Source organism: Canis lupus, chromosome 1 (assembly GCF_011100685.1).
Source record: "Canis lupus familiaris isolate Mischka breed German Shepherd chromosome 1, alternate assembly UU_Cfam_GSD_1.0, whole genome shotgun sequence".
In the NCBI taxonomy this organism is placed as follows: domain Eukaryota; kingdom Metazoa; phylum Chordata; class Mammalia; order Carnivora; family Canidae; genus Canis; species Canis lupus.
In genome coordinates this window covers 20,332,062-20,349,683 of record NC_049222.1, presented here as the reverse complement: position 1 = coordinate 20,349,683, position 17,622 = coordinate 20,332,062, and the positions used below count along the sequence as shown (strand labels likewise).

Genomic DNA, 17,622 nt, shown 5'->3' with positions numbered 1-17,622 from the left:
TGCGTTTCAAAATAATAATTTATTTCTCCGGAACGGCTTTTTGCTACCTGTTGCTTACCACCACTATTTCTCTATACCAAACAAAAGGCTATTGGGACTGGAACAAGCATCTTCCCGTGTAACAGTGCTCATCCCCCTAAGTCCACAGGATACGTTGTTATAATACGATAAAGCTGCTCTGGGAGCTCCTCAGGGCATATCATCTAAAGGATTTCCACCCAGCATCTCTAAAATGTAGTAAACAGGAGAAACAAAAGCTTCCTCTCCAGGAGAGCCACTCACCTTGCCACACAGTGGGGAATCATTTCAGCTGTGATCTGCTACTTAGACTTGAAGCCCAAGATACCGAGACTTTGCCTTTCCCTTTGGTCTGCATAGCTGGTGTTGGAGACAGGGATTCAAAAAAGCAATTCGGCACCAGAGAAACATTCACTGGAAGACACACTATGGTCTGCTCTATTCTCAAATTTCACGGAAAGCAGAAACTCATAATATGTGCACTTTTCCTCTCCAGCCCCTATTTTCTCAATCGGGGAATTTCCAAAATTTGGCTCTTTTATTTATCCTTAAGTGATCACACTGTTTATGGATACTGCTGAGACCACGCTAAGCACAGAGAAAGTCGGTTCTTGCAAGACTCACGACCGTGAAGCAGACACAAGAAAGAGAGAAATCTCCACACTCCACAGCTACACTATGAAGACTTTTTAAGAAAAGCATATGCAGGCACACTCCTATATACAATGAGAATTTTCCTGGACACGAATGTCTCAAAATGCGCCTCCCGAGGCCCAGAAACGCAGCCATCACACACCGGTCCATCCACCTCTACTCCACCCTCTGCCCCTTCCACTTCTCACCTGGTGTTTGCCAAAAAAATAACTTCGGTCTCACCCGAGGGAAGTATTTCCCACAAACCGAGGGAGGGTCTGTGTCCCTGCACTTACACAGACAGACTCACGCGGTCTGGATGATGCTTTAACAAGTTAAGGGGCCTCGCGCTTACTCAGCAGAGGAAATCTTTGTGTCTGTGAGGAATCACGCCAATTCCTATTAGTAAGAAAGGATACAGGGGCGAGGAAGCCTATTCTCTCATTGACCAGAAAAAGAGGCCCAGCGAAAACAGAGACCTCTGCCATGACCATCTGCAAAAAGGAAGGATGTTGTCAACTTTCTTCTCCCCAAAACTCTAGTGACCTCTGCCTTGACCCTCCGCAACCAGATACACAGGAACCGGCTCTTCTGCAGGAATTGAGAGCTTTACACCAGAGACTCAGCACTGAGAGGCTTGTCGCCGGAGCTATCTGCCCCGAACATTTGCACTCACATTCCAAAGATGTTTCCGTTGTGCTGGAATGGCTGTAAATTTCTTTCCTGCAGAATTCTTTCCAAACAAACTGCCATGAACTGTACTCTGCAGCTTGTGTAGCAGGAGTTCTTAACCAAGCACCAGTTCACCTCGTTGCGACCAAGCTTTCAGATGCCGAACAGGACTGAATCGGTGGCTGGGCCAGAGGAGGCAATTTTAAAAATGCAAATATATCCAGGGGGGATAAAAAAAAAAAATAAACCTCCACCAGAATTCCACCTCTAGTGACATATGACTGATGCATAAAGGTAACATCCTTCACAGGCTCTGTTTAATTGCAAAAACTGTCTGCTTGCATTTTCCAGGATGTATTAAACAGGTTGTTTCAGAAATTCAAAACCGATTTGTTCCCATATCCTTAAAGAAAATGGGAGGGTGAGCGGGTTGGAGAGCAAGCATTCCCTTTCGAGCATAAGAAGAATGTACATTCTGTTTGGGTGAGGAATGAGACAGTAGAAAGCTCTGAATATGAGAGAGGATTATTAAATTCTACCAAGAGTTTGCCCAAGTAAGAAACCAATGCACTTACAAAAAAGAAAGCCTAAATCCTAAGCAAAATCAAAGATTTTAAACATGTGATTAATACCGATATTGAAGTAAAAAAATAATAATAATAAAGAAAAAGAAAGAAAGAAAGAAAGCATCTACAAAAACTCAATTGTCCTAAAGCAAAGCTTACACTTTTGGCCATGGATAGTATTTTTAGAAGTGGGCTTTCTCTGGAGAGTGCAAAGTATGCAAATGCAGAGTGCACAGAGACACAAACACACACATGCTATACCTTTGTATTACACTGGCATTTTATTATTTAATTAAAGTACTCTTATTTTTCTAGCTCACGCATGCTTCCCCTGAGACGGCTTTGCTGTTAGCCTGCTGGCCTTGACTTCCAGCCAAAAACAATTCAGAAACAAAAAGGGACAACAAATCATATTTTCACAGACATTTTTATCTCTCAATACAACCCTGTTTTCACACAACATCATACAGCCCCTATGAAAACTATAATTTAGGGCAACAACCCACCCGAAACCCAGGGTCTGACGCATGGCTACACGAAGTATTTCTAGTGTAAGAAATTCGTAAGTTCTTAATTGCAAATAAACTCTTTTGATAGAACCACTTTAACGGACATTGCTGGTTTGCAAACAGTGCCACTGGTATCGGCTGATGGATTAAAAAAAAAAAAAAAAAAAAGGCCAGTGAATGCAGTTCTGATACGGCAGGGATCTAGAGACGAGGTGTTTATTACTTCCCAGCTCTGTGTTATTTCATTACTTTATAAAAGAGAGAGGCATCGGCAGATATTCAGTGCATCTCAGTGCCACAGTCTAAAATGCATCACCTAATTTACAAAACACACCGATTTACCGGGTTAATTCTCTCAGCCCTTCCCCAAGCAAGATTCTCACTTACCTGGTGGCAACCCTGTAAGTTTGATTCTCTCCCATAAGATGAGTATGAGCCCCTTTCTGTTTTACCTGCCAAGAGAAACAACAAAAAAGTGTAAATTATGTTTTTCCTTAAAAAAAAAAAAAAAAATCTCCAGGTAACAGGCATCCACTTCTCTTCCCCGATGTTTACATACGTAAAGTAGGCACTGCTGGCAATGTATGCAAGCAAGAGAAGGAATAACACTTCCTCACTCTGGCTATGATAAACTGGAAAAAAAATATCCTTCATGCCTATTCTTAGCCAAACTGCTCCACACTTCCAAAAACTGTCATTCCAATGGCCTCCACTTTCTCTAACAAACAAATTGTCAGCCCTTATTTTCACTTTCTTTCTCTCACAAAATTTAAACAATTTCATTTTTATTTACACAGCAGGCAAATTATCTATGTAATGACCCTCGTCTAGTAATTCCCATTGATTATATTGACACTTAATGGTGAGGCCAAAGCTAATCAATCAAGGCTCTCCAGATGGTGAAAATAGCAAAGAAACTACTCAAAATTCTGAGACTCCCCTCTCTGTGTGTGTGTGTGTGTCTCTCTCTCTCTCTCTCTTTTTTAAACTCCCTTTCCCAGGGGGTACACCCCATCATGATCAAGATGATGATGGAATTTACACTGGGGAAGGGGGCTTTTGCAGAATGGTCCCCTCTGAACCCAAGTTCAGATCCTACCGATTGACCCAGTGGAACAAGGAATAATGGAACGTCCATGTCTTGTGCCAATTCTAACAACTCAGCTTTTATCTGTGGATGGCTCTACGGGGATGTATAGAGCCTCAGATGCTCTTTGGCCACATCTAAGGATACAATCAGGCTGCTTATTTGGGTTATTTCAGAAGTATGTTTAGCCTTAATAATTTGCAAGGGTAGACAATGAAGCCACATTACAAGAGATCTAAGCAATAGAATTTAGTGACATGTGAAGAGCTGTCATAGAAAACCGACCCATATTAGGACATCAAAAAGGACCAGTGCCATGACCAAGTGGCCAGAACACAAACTCCATCCCACCCCACCCAAGATGGAGGGATACTTCTCTCTTCAAGACTAGAGCTGAGAGGGCCACAGCACATCACACCCAGAACCCGACTATTCTTTTTTTCTGTTTTCCAATGGGAAGATTCAAAACTAGTATTTGGAGAGATCAGAATTGAAATCCTTCTAAAGTCTGCAACCCCCAAGTTTTCCTCCCTCCACTCCAGTTAAAATAAATGTTAAAAGTCACGGCAGTCATTTTTTATCTTTTGGTTCAATGACAATGCTATTAGAGTCCACCTTCCTGACACCACACAAAGAACGGATCTTCAATAAATCTGCTATCCTGTCAAAAGTGTACCTGATACCGAAGTTCACTGTATTCATAAAATGGAAGATGATTTTCAAAGAAAGCCAAACCTGAGTCTCAAAATTAACCCTCTCTCCCCCTCAGTACTAACTTTTCTATTGGCTTCAGAGAATCTCCGACTTAGGAAAACACTCCTCCCTGCTCCCCCATATCTGGCATAGTGATCGGGGCAAAGCAGAAAATCAATCCCCATATCAGTTTCAATTCCCATGAAACAGGATCCCATCTCATAGACTGTCAGCCTCCAGAGATCTAAGACAATAACTTTCATTGTATGAGGATTTTACATTAAAGCCAATATGCGTTTACCCGTTTCAGAAGCATAAGTGGTCATATACACGTATTTACTTTTCTGTGTAAGTCAAATGTAGGCCACTTATACCCTTGAACTTCCCTTTATAAATATTACTAACAGAAAAGAGCTCGACCTTTATGAGCTACCAAATGAGGTATGTCCTTCCTTAAGCTCTTATGTCTGAAAAGCTTCACTACAACCACCACACAGTTCACTCTGACATAATATTCACTTGTTTAACCACCAGAAAAAGCAGGTGAGGAGGTTAGGGAGGCGGGCGGACAAAGATAGAAAGATAGGTAAAGTAGAATTTGCTCTGACTTCCTAGGAAATTGAACATCTAGTGTCCTGTTTGGGTAATTTCTAAAAATTGGATTGCAAAATACAGTAAGAAGGTAGAGGGATTATCCATCTCTTTTCTCTAGAAGGAATTACTGAAGCTGTCCCCTATAGAATCTCACCACCTGGCATTATTTCCCAACCCGACTCCAACACATAGAACTGGAGGGATGAATTTTCCTACCAGGATTTGTCTCAATTCATATATATATATATAAGTTGAGGCTATTCCTTCCATTATTTTAAAGCTAGAAGGTCAGTGCAAATAGTAAGGAGAGAGAGAGAGAGAATGTGAATGAAAATAAATGGGAGAGAAAGGAGAGAAATCAAGAGAGGAGGAGTGAAATGAAAAGAGCAAGGGGCTAGGAAGGAAGGGAGAGAAGAGAATATGAATTCACGCTGCACAGAGTCCCCAAAGTACTCTTGGCTACATAGACCCGGCATTCTTTACTATCATATCAGATACAGACTGCTTAATCTTAATTTTGCTTGTTAAAAAATATTTATCCAGATACAAAAATAAACCCACTGCAAATTACAAGTTGTCAGGGTTAAAAATCTACTCCTGTTTGTGTGGGGGAGGATAAGAGACCAGCATAGACATGAATCATTCTCAGTAATTTGAGTGTTTCCATGACATCAATGGGCACCCGTCCAGGACTCTGTCGAAGTCTGCGAGGTACCAAAGAGGCAGCGCAGCCAGCAGGAGGCTGGGAGGTGCACTTTTTTTTAAATTTATTTATTTATTTATTTATTTATTTATTTATTTATTTATTTATTTATTTATTTATTTTAGGATTATGCTCCTTGTAAAGATTTCATCTGTAGCATCCACTTTTCCCATCAGATAGATGGCTCCGGAGATCATGAGCAAACACATTTCACTCTGAGAGTGTCAGCCTTTAACTTTATTACATCTTTTTGTTCCCAAATTCAACTATAAATCTGCCCTCAGAGCCCAGACCCCTGTTTGGGAGCAAAATAATCGGGGGCTGTGGACGGACCCCAGCACCTCCTCAAACGTGTCAGATCCACTGCCACCGTTTGCTAATGACAAACAGCAGCCATTTTACAATGACACCTCGTGCCTACGATCTAGACATGGGTAGATGTTTCTCGATGGGGGTGTGCGTGTGTGTCTTTTGTGTGAACTGCCCATTAGAGATCAGCTCTGGTTCTGATGTCGACCTTCTGCTTAAAATTCACTGCCACATGGGTCTCAGATAATAACATGCTCACGACGCCGGGGACATGTTCGAGGAGGATTCTTGGGTGACTCTGCGCTCAGGAGCACAAAGCCCCGCACGCTCTGCGGGTCCCCGTGCCAGGCGAGGGGCTGTCCCCGGCCGGCCGCCCCCCGCTGGTCGCCCCCGCTCACCTCCCGGCTCGGAGGCACCAGGACGCCCTGTCCCCCCAGTGCTGGCAAGACAGGGCAGGGACGACCAAGCCCGGCGCGTTCACTGCGGAATTTTCGAGACGACCCTCCAGTCCTAGAATGCGACAGCCGCTGCGGATATTTCTTGGCACGAGGACAGCGGTGGCAGTGCCAAGCCCGTGGCTCCAACTACCCAGCCGAGCCGCAGGGGCAGCAGCAACCTCGGGGCCTCGGCTGCTGGGGCGCTGCTGCCCACATCTCAGGGCCTACGAGCACCCGTTAGCGGCATTTGTCGCATGCCCACCAAGGGGGGTGGGGGGGTGGCTCGGAAGTACGATCCCCAAACCAATCTTGTCAGGCATTTGATTCATTTTTATACCTAAAAGCACCAAATGGTAAATCCTGCTGCCGGGGATGAGCTGCCCTGCGTGCAGCGCCCGCCGGGCCCTCTGGAGCTCACCGAGGGCGCAGGAGAGCTCCAGACACGGTGCACGCGGGCCAAGTCGACATATCGGCTAAACAACCCTCCTCCACAAAAATGATGTGTACGAGGCGCATGTAATAAATACTATGTCACAATTTTTTAAATAAAGCAAGAAAAACGCCGGGACTGAGCAGACACAACATCCGTCAATCAATCCTCCTGGAGACAAAGGAGATCAACACGCAGCCCCTTCTCCAGAGCAAGTCGGCATCTACAGTGAGCAAACAATCCGGGAAGTCAACACGTGTTTTGACCAAACTGAGCCCATCAGCCGCTAAAACCTGTGTCTGGATTTGCCTATTAAAAATGGCAGCGATCGATGATCAATAAGGGATTCCCTGGCCTCTTCGGTTGCCCTTGAGAAACTAATCCAAGCAGAAAGCATAAGTGGCTTCCAATGTTTTAAAAATTTTTGTTGATCTATTCAATAAGCCTTTATCTTGCTGCCCCGGGAAGGATAAGGAAAAAGAAAATGGTTTTCTGTTTGTTTGTTTGCTTGTTTGGGGGTAGTGTTGTTAACACATTTCTATACAATTCCAAATTTAATACTTTTATATTCCTTATATCATTTTCAACTTGACTTTTAATTTATTTTTTCAGTATATCCGCGGTACCCTATTGTAAGAGAACGCCAAGGGAACCGGATGAGAATGAAAACATTACTTGAAGGGAAAATGATCTCATAAACCCATTCATTCACAGGGATACATCCAAGCATTATCACCTCTGGTCAATTACTACAGCAGTTCTAATCCGCATGGAAATACACAGGAACAGGTTATTGAGAATATGATTTCTGCAGCTAGGCTTGACACAGAAGACCACACCGGTGGTTGACCAGTAGGGTAATCACAAGGTCGTGTTCGGGTTTCTAGCCTTTTGCATTCTTAAAAGGTCACTTTAAAAATCATATAAAAATGGTAGGTATCTCACCCAGCACTGAAAAAGATGCACCTGTACCAGTGGAACATACCATCCCAGGAAAAGGCTTAGTGAAAAATTATCTGATGCTTCAGGACAAACCAAGCAAGGCTGCTTCACTGCTAATCCTCATTCTGGGAACTGAAGAATGAGCCTTTTGTTCCCTGACATCAGACTAGGGAACTCATCATAACCATGTTTGGATCAGAATAAATCTCTGTCCCTGTCCCCAACCCCAAACCATCCCTGGCTACTGGATTTATTATTATTATTATTATTATTATTATTATTATTATTTTGCATATTGAAAAGACTATTGCATTAAACAATGACTAAAATTTTTCTGAAAATACACATGAGGCTATTATTTACAGCCCTTTCATCTTTTCCATCCTCACTTTTCCCTCCCTTGACCAAATAAGAATAGCTGAGACTTCACCACATATTGTCCACTATGCATAAGGGCTTACGTAGACTGATTTATTCAATCTGCAGAGTGACCCTGGGCGGTAGGTAATAGAAACACCCATTTTGTAGAGAAGGAAACTGAGATACAGAACACTGCCCAAGACTACACAGGCAGTAGGTGACCCAACCGGGAGTCAAACCCTGGCACTTTAATTCCAAAGGCTGTGCTCTTAGCACTATTCTGTGCTGCTGCTATTTAAACTGGGGGGGGGGGGGGGGGGGAGAACTATAAATAAGCAAGAAGCCCAATACTGAAGACTCAAATCCCAGAGCTCAAAACACTCATGAATTTGATATGAAATTAATGAAAGTGTCGTATAGGTAGTGATAATTTACATTTACATGGTGTTTTAGCCCTAAAAGGTCTCTTGGTACTTTAGAGCTGTGCAAATGATGTACACCGGAACCTGTGACGTCCTACAACAGAACGCAACCATCTCCATGCAAACTTGAAGTGACTAATCAACAAAAACATGGCAGCAGGCGGCATCTCTAGACATTCCCTAAGTGAAGAATAGGACTTCGCCTTAAGATGCACAGAGAAGAGTGGAAGAAAAAAAATATCATTTACAATATAGGACAACGCAGCATCACTCACAAGGGCCTTCTCTAAAATAGTAATACCAGTACAGATTCCCCAAAACAAAAGGAAGGCTAATTTAAAGGGCCTAGGAAATGTTACAATTTCTGGGGGCTGTCCCCCCGCAGAAATTTACAATATATCTGAACATGTTAAAACCTCTGACAAGTCCTGCAGTGAAGACACTTCATTTAGCTTAATACTGTCTTTCCTAAACTTATGTGAATATACATACCTGCACCGTATCTTTTTGTCTCTTAATCCCAAAGTCATGAGGAACTTCGGGAGCTACTATTATTTAAAAAAAAAAAAAAGAAAGAAAAAAAAAAAAAAAACCTTACCACTAGGAATGCATTGTGTTAACATATGCTTGTAATTTTCTATGAAATAAATAAAAAATCGTATTTTATTTTAATTAAATTGATCTTAAAACACCGTTTACTATTTGTGATGTTTCTCTGTAGATACACCTTCATTATTCTCACTGGCTGGTCTACTTTACCCGAGGTCCTTTTTTGGTGGTGAGAGAATGCATTTGCAAGAAATCAGAAGCTGACATTATTCTTCCGATTTCTACAACTCAAAAGAGCCTTGGTTCTCTCCTACAGGCTCTTGCTGCACCAGGATGACCCGGTCTTCATCCATTAGCATTCAAAAATCCAAAATTAATAAATTTTATGCTAAAAAGAATTACAACTCAATTCCAGCGAATAAACTAGTCATTCCACAGCCTAGAAAATTCTCTTCCTCCCCGTCTTCCTAAATTGAGACCAGAAAGAAAAGGGGGGGTGGTGAGGGTAGGGATGTGAGTAGGCACAGAGTTTGTAGCAAAGGATAATGGGAAGCAGGGAGCTAGCCATCTCCCCAGAAAAGACTAGCATCAGTCTTCTCTTTCACTGATGTGCTTAAACCGTAAAAATAGAAAACTCAGTAATGATCTATAGCTCCGATCCTGGAAAATTATGAGTTTTGGCTTCATTTCGTCACTGATTCACCTCATCTCGTCTAGACACTGTACTGCCTTCAAAACAGTGGGTGGACTAAAATTCTAGATATGCCGACTATCTTGAGGCACCACCAAAACTCTTCCTTTGGGGGGACTTGCCTGTGGTAGAGAATCTATATTCGATTTTCCTTAAAGCGCTCACATTTGTAAAGCACTGTATGGCATGCAAAGTAACGTAACCTATATATTTAAGACAACACACCCTAAGAACTCCTCTGGGGGGCATTTTAAGCTCCATTTTTATAGATGAGGTCCCGAAAATGAGGAAAGAGCAGCCAACTTCTAGGAGGAGGCGGAGAGGTTATACAGACATCAGGAGAGGAAGCTAGGACCTCAACTTCCAATTCCAGGACCAAAGCCCCTGCAGACAGCAGGCCACTTCTTTCTGGAGTGTTCTAGAGGGAATGTCAGTAGGTATTGAAGATTATTCCACCTGTCTTCCTCTCAGTGCATACCACGACCCCTTCCCTCAAATCATTTTAACTGTTTGTAAGGCAAAAAGGAGTTCTCAAGTCCTTTGGTGGATAAAAATGCTAGAAACGATAAGCACTTCTGAGTGACCACCCTCCAGGACACCACAAAGGACTTTCTAAGAGCAAAAATAAGAAAAGTACTGCCTTAGACACGTGCCCTAGACAACAGCCAAAATAATCCCCTCGCTCGGTGTCATGCTCAGAAGTGCGCATATTATCAAATTAAAGCGCATGAGTTTTATGCTTTATTTTCCAAATGCAGGAAAATCTTTCATTGAAAATAACTCTAATTCCACAGAGTGTGCAATTAATCAACATAATCACGGGGATAACTTAGCTGTTTGGGGAGGTGTGTCAAATAACTCTTTAAGGCCACTAAAGTGCCACTTCAGCCACCAGAGTAATGATTTTCTGAATCAGCAATTTGTACAAGGGTCCCCTGGAGACCTGAAGGACTAAGGGCAACCCCGAAATCACTCAACTTACTTCTAATGAGTAACTTACCACTGGCTTGATGTGAATAAGATCTTAATAGTCCTGCCTACCCTGTTTTACATTGTTATCCCAGTGTGTGCGTGATGACTGGCAACCACAGCAATTAAGGACTTGTGTGCCCTCTGAAGAAACAACATGAGCCTCTGAAAGCTCCCTTTTTTTTTTTTTAATTTGAGGAACCATAACAGTCTTTATACAAAAATGAAGAAAGGTCAATCTTGCCACACATACAAAAGGAATCAAAGCAAGCACAGAGAAATATTCTCGCTAGATTCTAGGAGGAGAGGATGGGCAGTAAGAAAAGCAATCTCCCAAATTCTCCTCTAAGGCTAAGAAACCTTGCTGGTCATGAGACCCACTAGTGAGAGGTTTCTTAAAACAGATTCTTGGGGTGTTGGGGTGGCTTAGTCCATTATGTGTCTGCCTTCGGCCCAGGTCATGGTCCCAGGGTCCTGAGATCGAGCCCTGAGTCTGGCTCCCTGCTCCTCCCTCTCTTCCCTGCTCACGCTGTCACCATCTCTGTCTCTCTCCCTCTCAAATAAATAAATAAAATCTTCAAACACACAAACAAAAAAACCCCCAGATTCCTGGCTTCTCTACCCCAGGCTATCTGCCTTCGGAAGAGTAGGATCTGGTGTTCTATATATATATATATATATATTTATTTTTTAAAATAAAATTCCATTGGTTAATTTAACAAGCCAGGGGTAACAGTAACCAATTTAAGGGACAGGCACAGCCTCTAAGGTTACATTAGCTGAAACTTCAATAAACCTGGGTAGCCTGATAGACAGCAATGACAAAAAAAATAGATTAGTACCCGATTCAACCCATATAATCAGATTTTTAAACACAAACAATTGTTGATCTCTGAGGACCTTTCTGACGGTTCTATTTCAGAAACCTTTTTCTGGCAGCATACTTGGCCTTTAAATTTGTTCATCTCCACTCATGAAGACTGGTTGTTTCAAAGAAATTAGTCTCACGTTTACGAAGGAAGGAGAATTTATTCCCGTTAATAAATGATGGAATTCCAAGACATGAGAGTCCTAGAGGTGAAAGGTGGCTCCTCTTCTATCAGACCCACTGGCTACTGCTCTGAAAATATCCCTTCCCCATTCTATCCCAAGTCAGAAGTCACCTTTACACTCCAGGATCAACCTCTAGCAAACATGGTTTGATAAAAAGGGCCCTTTCACCCACATATTTACCCTTTTCTGTGCTCTACTGAAGGCATTACAAGTCCATACAAAGGGAGAGAATCTGGTCCTTTGATCCCTCTGGAGGAGATCTATGACATTTCTGGTCAGATGCGGTAGAAAGATCACATGAATAAAGACTCTGTGGCCTGGTTAATTCTTTTTGGAATTTATCAGCAAAATTTAAGAAAATCTGAAGCTGCATTTCACCATGCAAATCACTTCTGGCAATCAACTATTTGCTCCCCAGTAAGCTAATGTTCTAACAGAGCCTTCCTGATATTAACTGTAAAAAATAATACTGACCAGACTCTGTGTAAGCCACAGTGGGATAGAAAACAGGAAAAAGTTTAGGATTACATTTGTTATAGTGTCTATAAAGGTAAATTATGTATTTTAGCATCGTGGCATGGAGGCAATGGCCTCGGTTTTCCAGCTAAGCTTGCAGCTAACAAAAATATAACAAGTATCATCTCTCAAAGAAACCACAAGCACATTTGATATGATACTCAAGACTGTACAAAAGTAAGAATCATGGGCATCTCATGAAGATTTTAAATATAGTTTAGACGTGTGTTAAAATATATACAAGCATTACACTTACATAGATACACATACACATAGATAACATTTTTTAAAATGTTAAGTTTTTATTTAAGTAATCCTTACACCCAACATGGGGCCTTAACTCTCAACCCCAAGATCAAAAGTCACATGCTCTTTGGACTGAGCCAGCCAGACGCCCCCATTTCCAACCCCAGACAGAAGATAATGCAAGTATCATTCCTTTATCTATGTTAGGCGTCCGATATGTTAGATGACTGTTTCTCCAGCCTTAGCACTGACTCACCATGGGTCTATATTCCCTAAACATACACCACTGAGAAGCTGGGGGGAAAGAGCTCAAAATTCAAAATACAGTTCAGAGCATCCATAGAGCAAAGAATGGGAAGACTGCTGATTCTTGCACCCACTCTTCCAGGTCAACTCTAAGACATCAGGCCCACGACAAGCAAAAAGTGGAAGGCAAACAGGCCCAAAGTTCTCAGAGCCCAGCTCCTCTGTGACACTAGTCGCTGCTAAAGGAAGACGGTGCTTCACAGATAAAATCACACGAGGCGTGAGTCCCATACTATGATGTTGAAGGGAAGCCTCCCAATTACTGAATCCATGAGCATGACTACAGCAAGAGCGGAAGGGGGGGCACAGGAAGGAAGGGGAGAGGCCGTGGGAAGGACGGTCAAGGAGAAGAAGGGAGGAAGGACAAGGGGAGTAGTCAGCATACTGACCTCATACGACCAAAATAGGCAAGAAAATAAAATACATAACAAGGACTAGGTGTCTACAGACAGCAATTTTCAGTTCTGAAACTTGGAAAAATGATCGCCTGAATCATTGCAAAAGAGATCCAAAACACATGAGATATGGAAATAAATATTGGTTGGTGCCCCTGCGTACCATGTGTTGGCTGCTGGTACATCAGCAGTGGACACTATCCTCCAGTAAGGATTTAGATGGTTGAGATGCTAGGGAGCAAACCCAACAATGTCCATCGGTCAGGGGAGAACAGGCGGACTGAAAAGCACAGAGGAGGAGAATCCCAAGCAGAACTACATCGTGGTTGGGACACCTGGGTGGCTCAGTGGTTGAGCGTCTGCCTTCGGCTTAGGGCGTGATCCCGGGGTCCAGGGATCTAGTCCCATGTCAGGCTCCCTGCATGGAGCCTGCTTCTCCCTCTGCCTGTGTCTCTGCCTCTCTCTCTCTCTCTGTGTGTCTCTCATGAATAAATAAATAAAATCTTTAAAACAAAATAAAAAGAACTGCATCGTGGTAAGAGGTGGCAACAGGAGAGATGTGTATTCGAGGTTCCATGCAAGATAGCTATTATAACTGAGATAGGAGCAACTTGATATTTATTAGAATGCAGGTCATACTTCTTTGACAATGTTAAATACATCAGAGATATTTGTATCATTTACTCAAAACAAATTTTAAAGTAACTGATACCTAACATTGGAAAGTCAGGAAACCGGAAAAAAAAAAAAAAAATCTTAGGATGGCATTTTCCCCCTTCCCTAACTCTACATGTACTCTTTGATCATCCCATATTTTAGGGAGCTGGCTGGGGAATTTTGAGGTCATTTGCTTACAAAATCAGAGAAATTTGCAATGTAAGACAAAAGAACAGCAAAATTCTAAACTGCCCTCTCTGGGTAACAGCTCCCAAATTGACTCAGTAGAGTCATGTCATTTCAGAGATACAGAGAAATCGCTTATACATAATTAATTAATACAAAGAATTTGATGAAACCTTGTCAACAAAAACTGTTGGTATTTTAACTTTTTTTTTTTTTTTTTTTACTTATGATAGTCACACAGAGAGACAGAGAGAGAGGCAGAGACACAGGCAGAGGGAGAAGCAGGCTCCATGCACGGGGAGCCCGACGTGGGATTTGATCCCGGGTCTCCAGGATTGTGCCCTGGGCCAAAGGCAGGCGCCAAACCGCTGCGCCACCCAGGGATCCCAAACTGTTGGTATTTTAAAGACCTATCCATTACTCAGAGCCCCGGTCTTCACGACCAGGATCCTAGGATGCTCTCCATCCAGGCAGTGGCAGAGAGGCCAGGAGGCTCCCTCTGTGACTTAACTTGCATAACTTGGTCCTGCGACCTGGGAAGCTGGGGATACAGGGACCATCAGTGACTTGCTCCTTTAACATCTCACACTCTACAAACAATAACCAAAGGGGGCCAAGCAAAACAAAAAGAGGTTTCACTCTATATCTACAACAGAGGACAGCTTCATTTGGTCTACAAGGAAACCAAAAATGCCTTCATGAAACACTGCGATGTAAATATTCATTTTCCTTCACGAGGCAGGAAAACCACTGACGCTACCATGGAATGATCCTCTAGGAGTTACCTGCCACATCTATTATCCACAGAGCCACAAGGCCAAATTCCAATAATTTCTCTTTCTGAAGTCCACTCCCAACTTAGTCAAACAAGAATCCTTACATGTAATCGGGCCAGGAGGAACTATGAAAGCAATGAAAATGCACAATAGCTGGAAATATGAAATTGACCACTTAAAAACTCAAAACCGGCAGGTACTCTACGTGTTATTTAAACTATCAGGAATCTAACAAACAAACCAACCCCAAAAAACCGTTCTTTCCTTTTCTTTTTAATTTTTAAAGATTTTATTGATTTATTCATGAGAGACACAGAGACACAGGCAGAGGAAGAAGCAGGCTCCCTGCGGAGAGCCCGATGCAGGACTCGATCCCAGGACCCCGGGGTCACGCTCTGGGCCCAAGGCAGGCGCTCAACCACTGAGCCACCAGGTGTCCCAAAACACCTTACTTTCAAACAGAAGCAAATTAGCTGTCATCCTCCGTATTAACCTACAACTTTATAGTCACTACAAATATATGATGTTTTTTTTTTTTTATTTAAGAATGCAAAAACAAAACACACCAAAACACCCAACCCTGAAAAGTAAAAGAAATGAAGAACCCCTCACGCGGGCCGGTTCCAATGTGAGAAGCCAGCAGAGGGCGCGCACGCCCCGACAAGAGCCCACCGGCCAGGCACCACCCAAACTCCGGGAGGACTAAGCCGACCAAAATTTGAACACAGGGAGGGGGGGGGAACATATCATCCTATCAGTGGCATTAATGAGACAAGTGTGCTCACTTTAGGATCAGTGAGAAATATACACAAGTACACTTTATTATTAGATACTGACTTTAACAGAGATTTCTTAGCAGCTTGTAATGCAAGTTGTCCATTAAAAAAGAATTCTTCTTTGTATGGAAGTGTGGTTTATATCAGTTTTCAAGGTCACTGTAGTTTTTTATAGCTCCATATTAAAAAATTATCTATAATACATGAATTTGTGGAGTGACCTATATTAAATTCCTAACACATAAACATTCTTGTTTTGGTGAGTATATTAAATTAACTTTTGTAAATAGAGTCTCTTCTAGTGTTTTTCCATGTGTCACATACAAATCTACTAATGAATTTTTGTAACCCTGGAGCAACCCACTATGTATCATTTATGTATCATCATGAGATATACAAGTTACTTATTTTTCCACTTGTTTGTGCTTGATTGATAATTTGGGTCTCTATTGTAATACTTGGGATTACAGTAGGTTATACTAGAGGAATCCCTGACAGCTATGTATGAACATATACAAATAGAAAGAGCATCGTTTATTCTTTGAAGGAAGTTTTCCTATGAATGCAAAAGCCGCAAACTCCTCCTAGAGCTCCCTAAGCTTGTGATTTCAGAAACAATATCACAACTTGAAAAAAAGAAATAAATTACTTCGCGAAAGCACCAAATTAAAATTGACATCAAATACTATGTTTTTTCCATTTACATATAAAAATTAAATGATCCATAGGATGTTCAATGTCTAATTTCAAATAGATTGGGATAAACGGAAGGTGTGCATTTAAGTTTCAATATAGGAAGCTTAGTAGGATAATTAACAGCCACTTGTCCATCCACCTAAATGATCATTTCAACCTCACATCTCCTCACCAAACAGAAACAATGAAGCCATGTAACATCTCTGTAAGGTGATTTTTTTTTTTCTTAAGCATTCTCAGTAGATTTGGGAGTTGAACTTAATTTACAGCATCTACAAACCAGGTGGTTTAGGTTACATGTAGGTCATGATAAATAATACTTATCCTTCGGCTGATGTGGCTACACCATTTCTGCATAAGTTAAAATGACGATGTTTTATTATTCCTAAGCACTCAATTCTGAAATGTTTGCACAATCTGTTAAGTCCAGGCAAATTTAAACGATTTTGACATGCAGCCTGCTAAGGCCAGTGACGGGGATAATGCCTCTTTACGTGGGTAAAATTTTGTGGCATATAGGTCACTCTCTTAAGGGGAATCAACTGTGTGTCTCTTCCTTGCATTTCCACCACAATCCTTCATCCTGCAGCCTGGAGCTGAGAGTGAGATGCAAGAAAGGAGCCGAGTGCTCAAAGCAAAAATCTGCTTCCAGGACAATCCATTATATCTGACAAGTTAAATGTTCCATGGTAGGCCATATGGCATGAGAGCAGGCCCGACGATGGGAGAGGGGAACTCGGCAAATGCATCACAATTAAGGAGTTTGGCTACAGACTTTACTTTGAATTACTTTTTTTTTATTAAATTTTAAATGCTGTCCCCCCAATTTTTAAATGAATCCCTTTTATGAGACAATTTCTAAAGAAGTTCCACGATTTCTTTCCCATCTCGTGACTGTGGGTACTGAAACCTCAAGGCGAAGAGACACATGGCTGTTTTATCAAATGGAGTCTCAAAGAGAAGGACCTGTTAGCCTCGTTTAAGAAATTTCAAGAGAAATAATAAGTAGACTCTATCTGTTCACCAGATTAGAAATATGTAAATGAAATTGGTCCTTAGATTGGGATGTTTGAGTGAAACTGATAGAACATTAAATTAATTGGGTTTCCATCCTAAAGTCTTAAAAAAATCTTAAAAGCCGTGCAGTCGTAACTGGCACGTGCCTGTTTTTTCCATGGTTTACTTAATATTTATCAAATTAATGAATTTACTGACGAGTTCCTCAGTTGAAGTTAGCTCCTAGCAGGCCACCAGAAGGGAACTCTGCACACGCCTGCGAATCCCACATTCCTGAGACAAGTCTTATAAGCTCTCTAAGACACTCCTTTACACAAGGTGGTCCATGGCAATAAATACCGGTTGTTGGAAACAACACCATAATAATAATATCATTGAGATTACAGATATTTAGATAAATAATATCTGGACTAG

At 41.8% G+C, this 17,622-nt stretch overlaps 1 protein-coding gene across 1 annotated transcript in view; it reads right to left on the bottom strand.

Moving 5' to 3' along the window:
• Positions 1-17,622, bottom strand: part of TCF4 (transcription factor 4) — a 357,271-nt gene that overhangs the window by 173,759 nt on the left and 165,890 nt on the right. Inside the window, 1 exon segment of the mRNA NM_001003268.1 lies at positions 2,786-2,850. Coding sequence (NP_001003268.1) covers positions 2,786-2,850 — 65 coding nt within the window.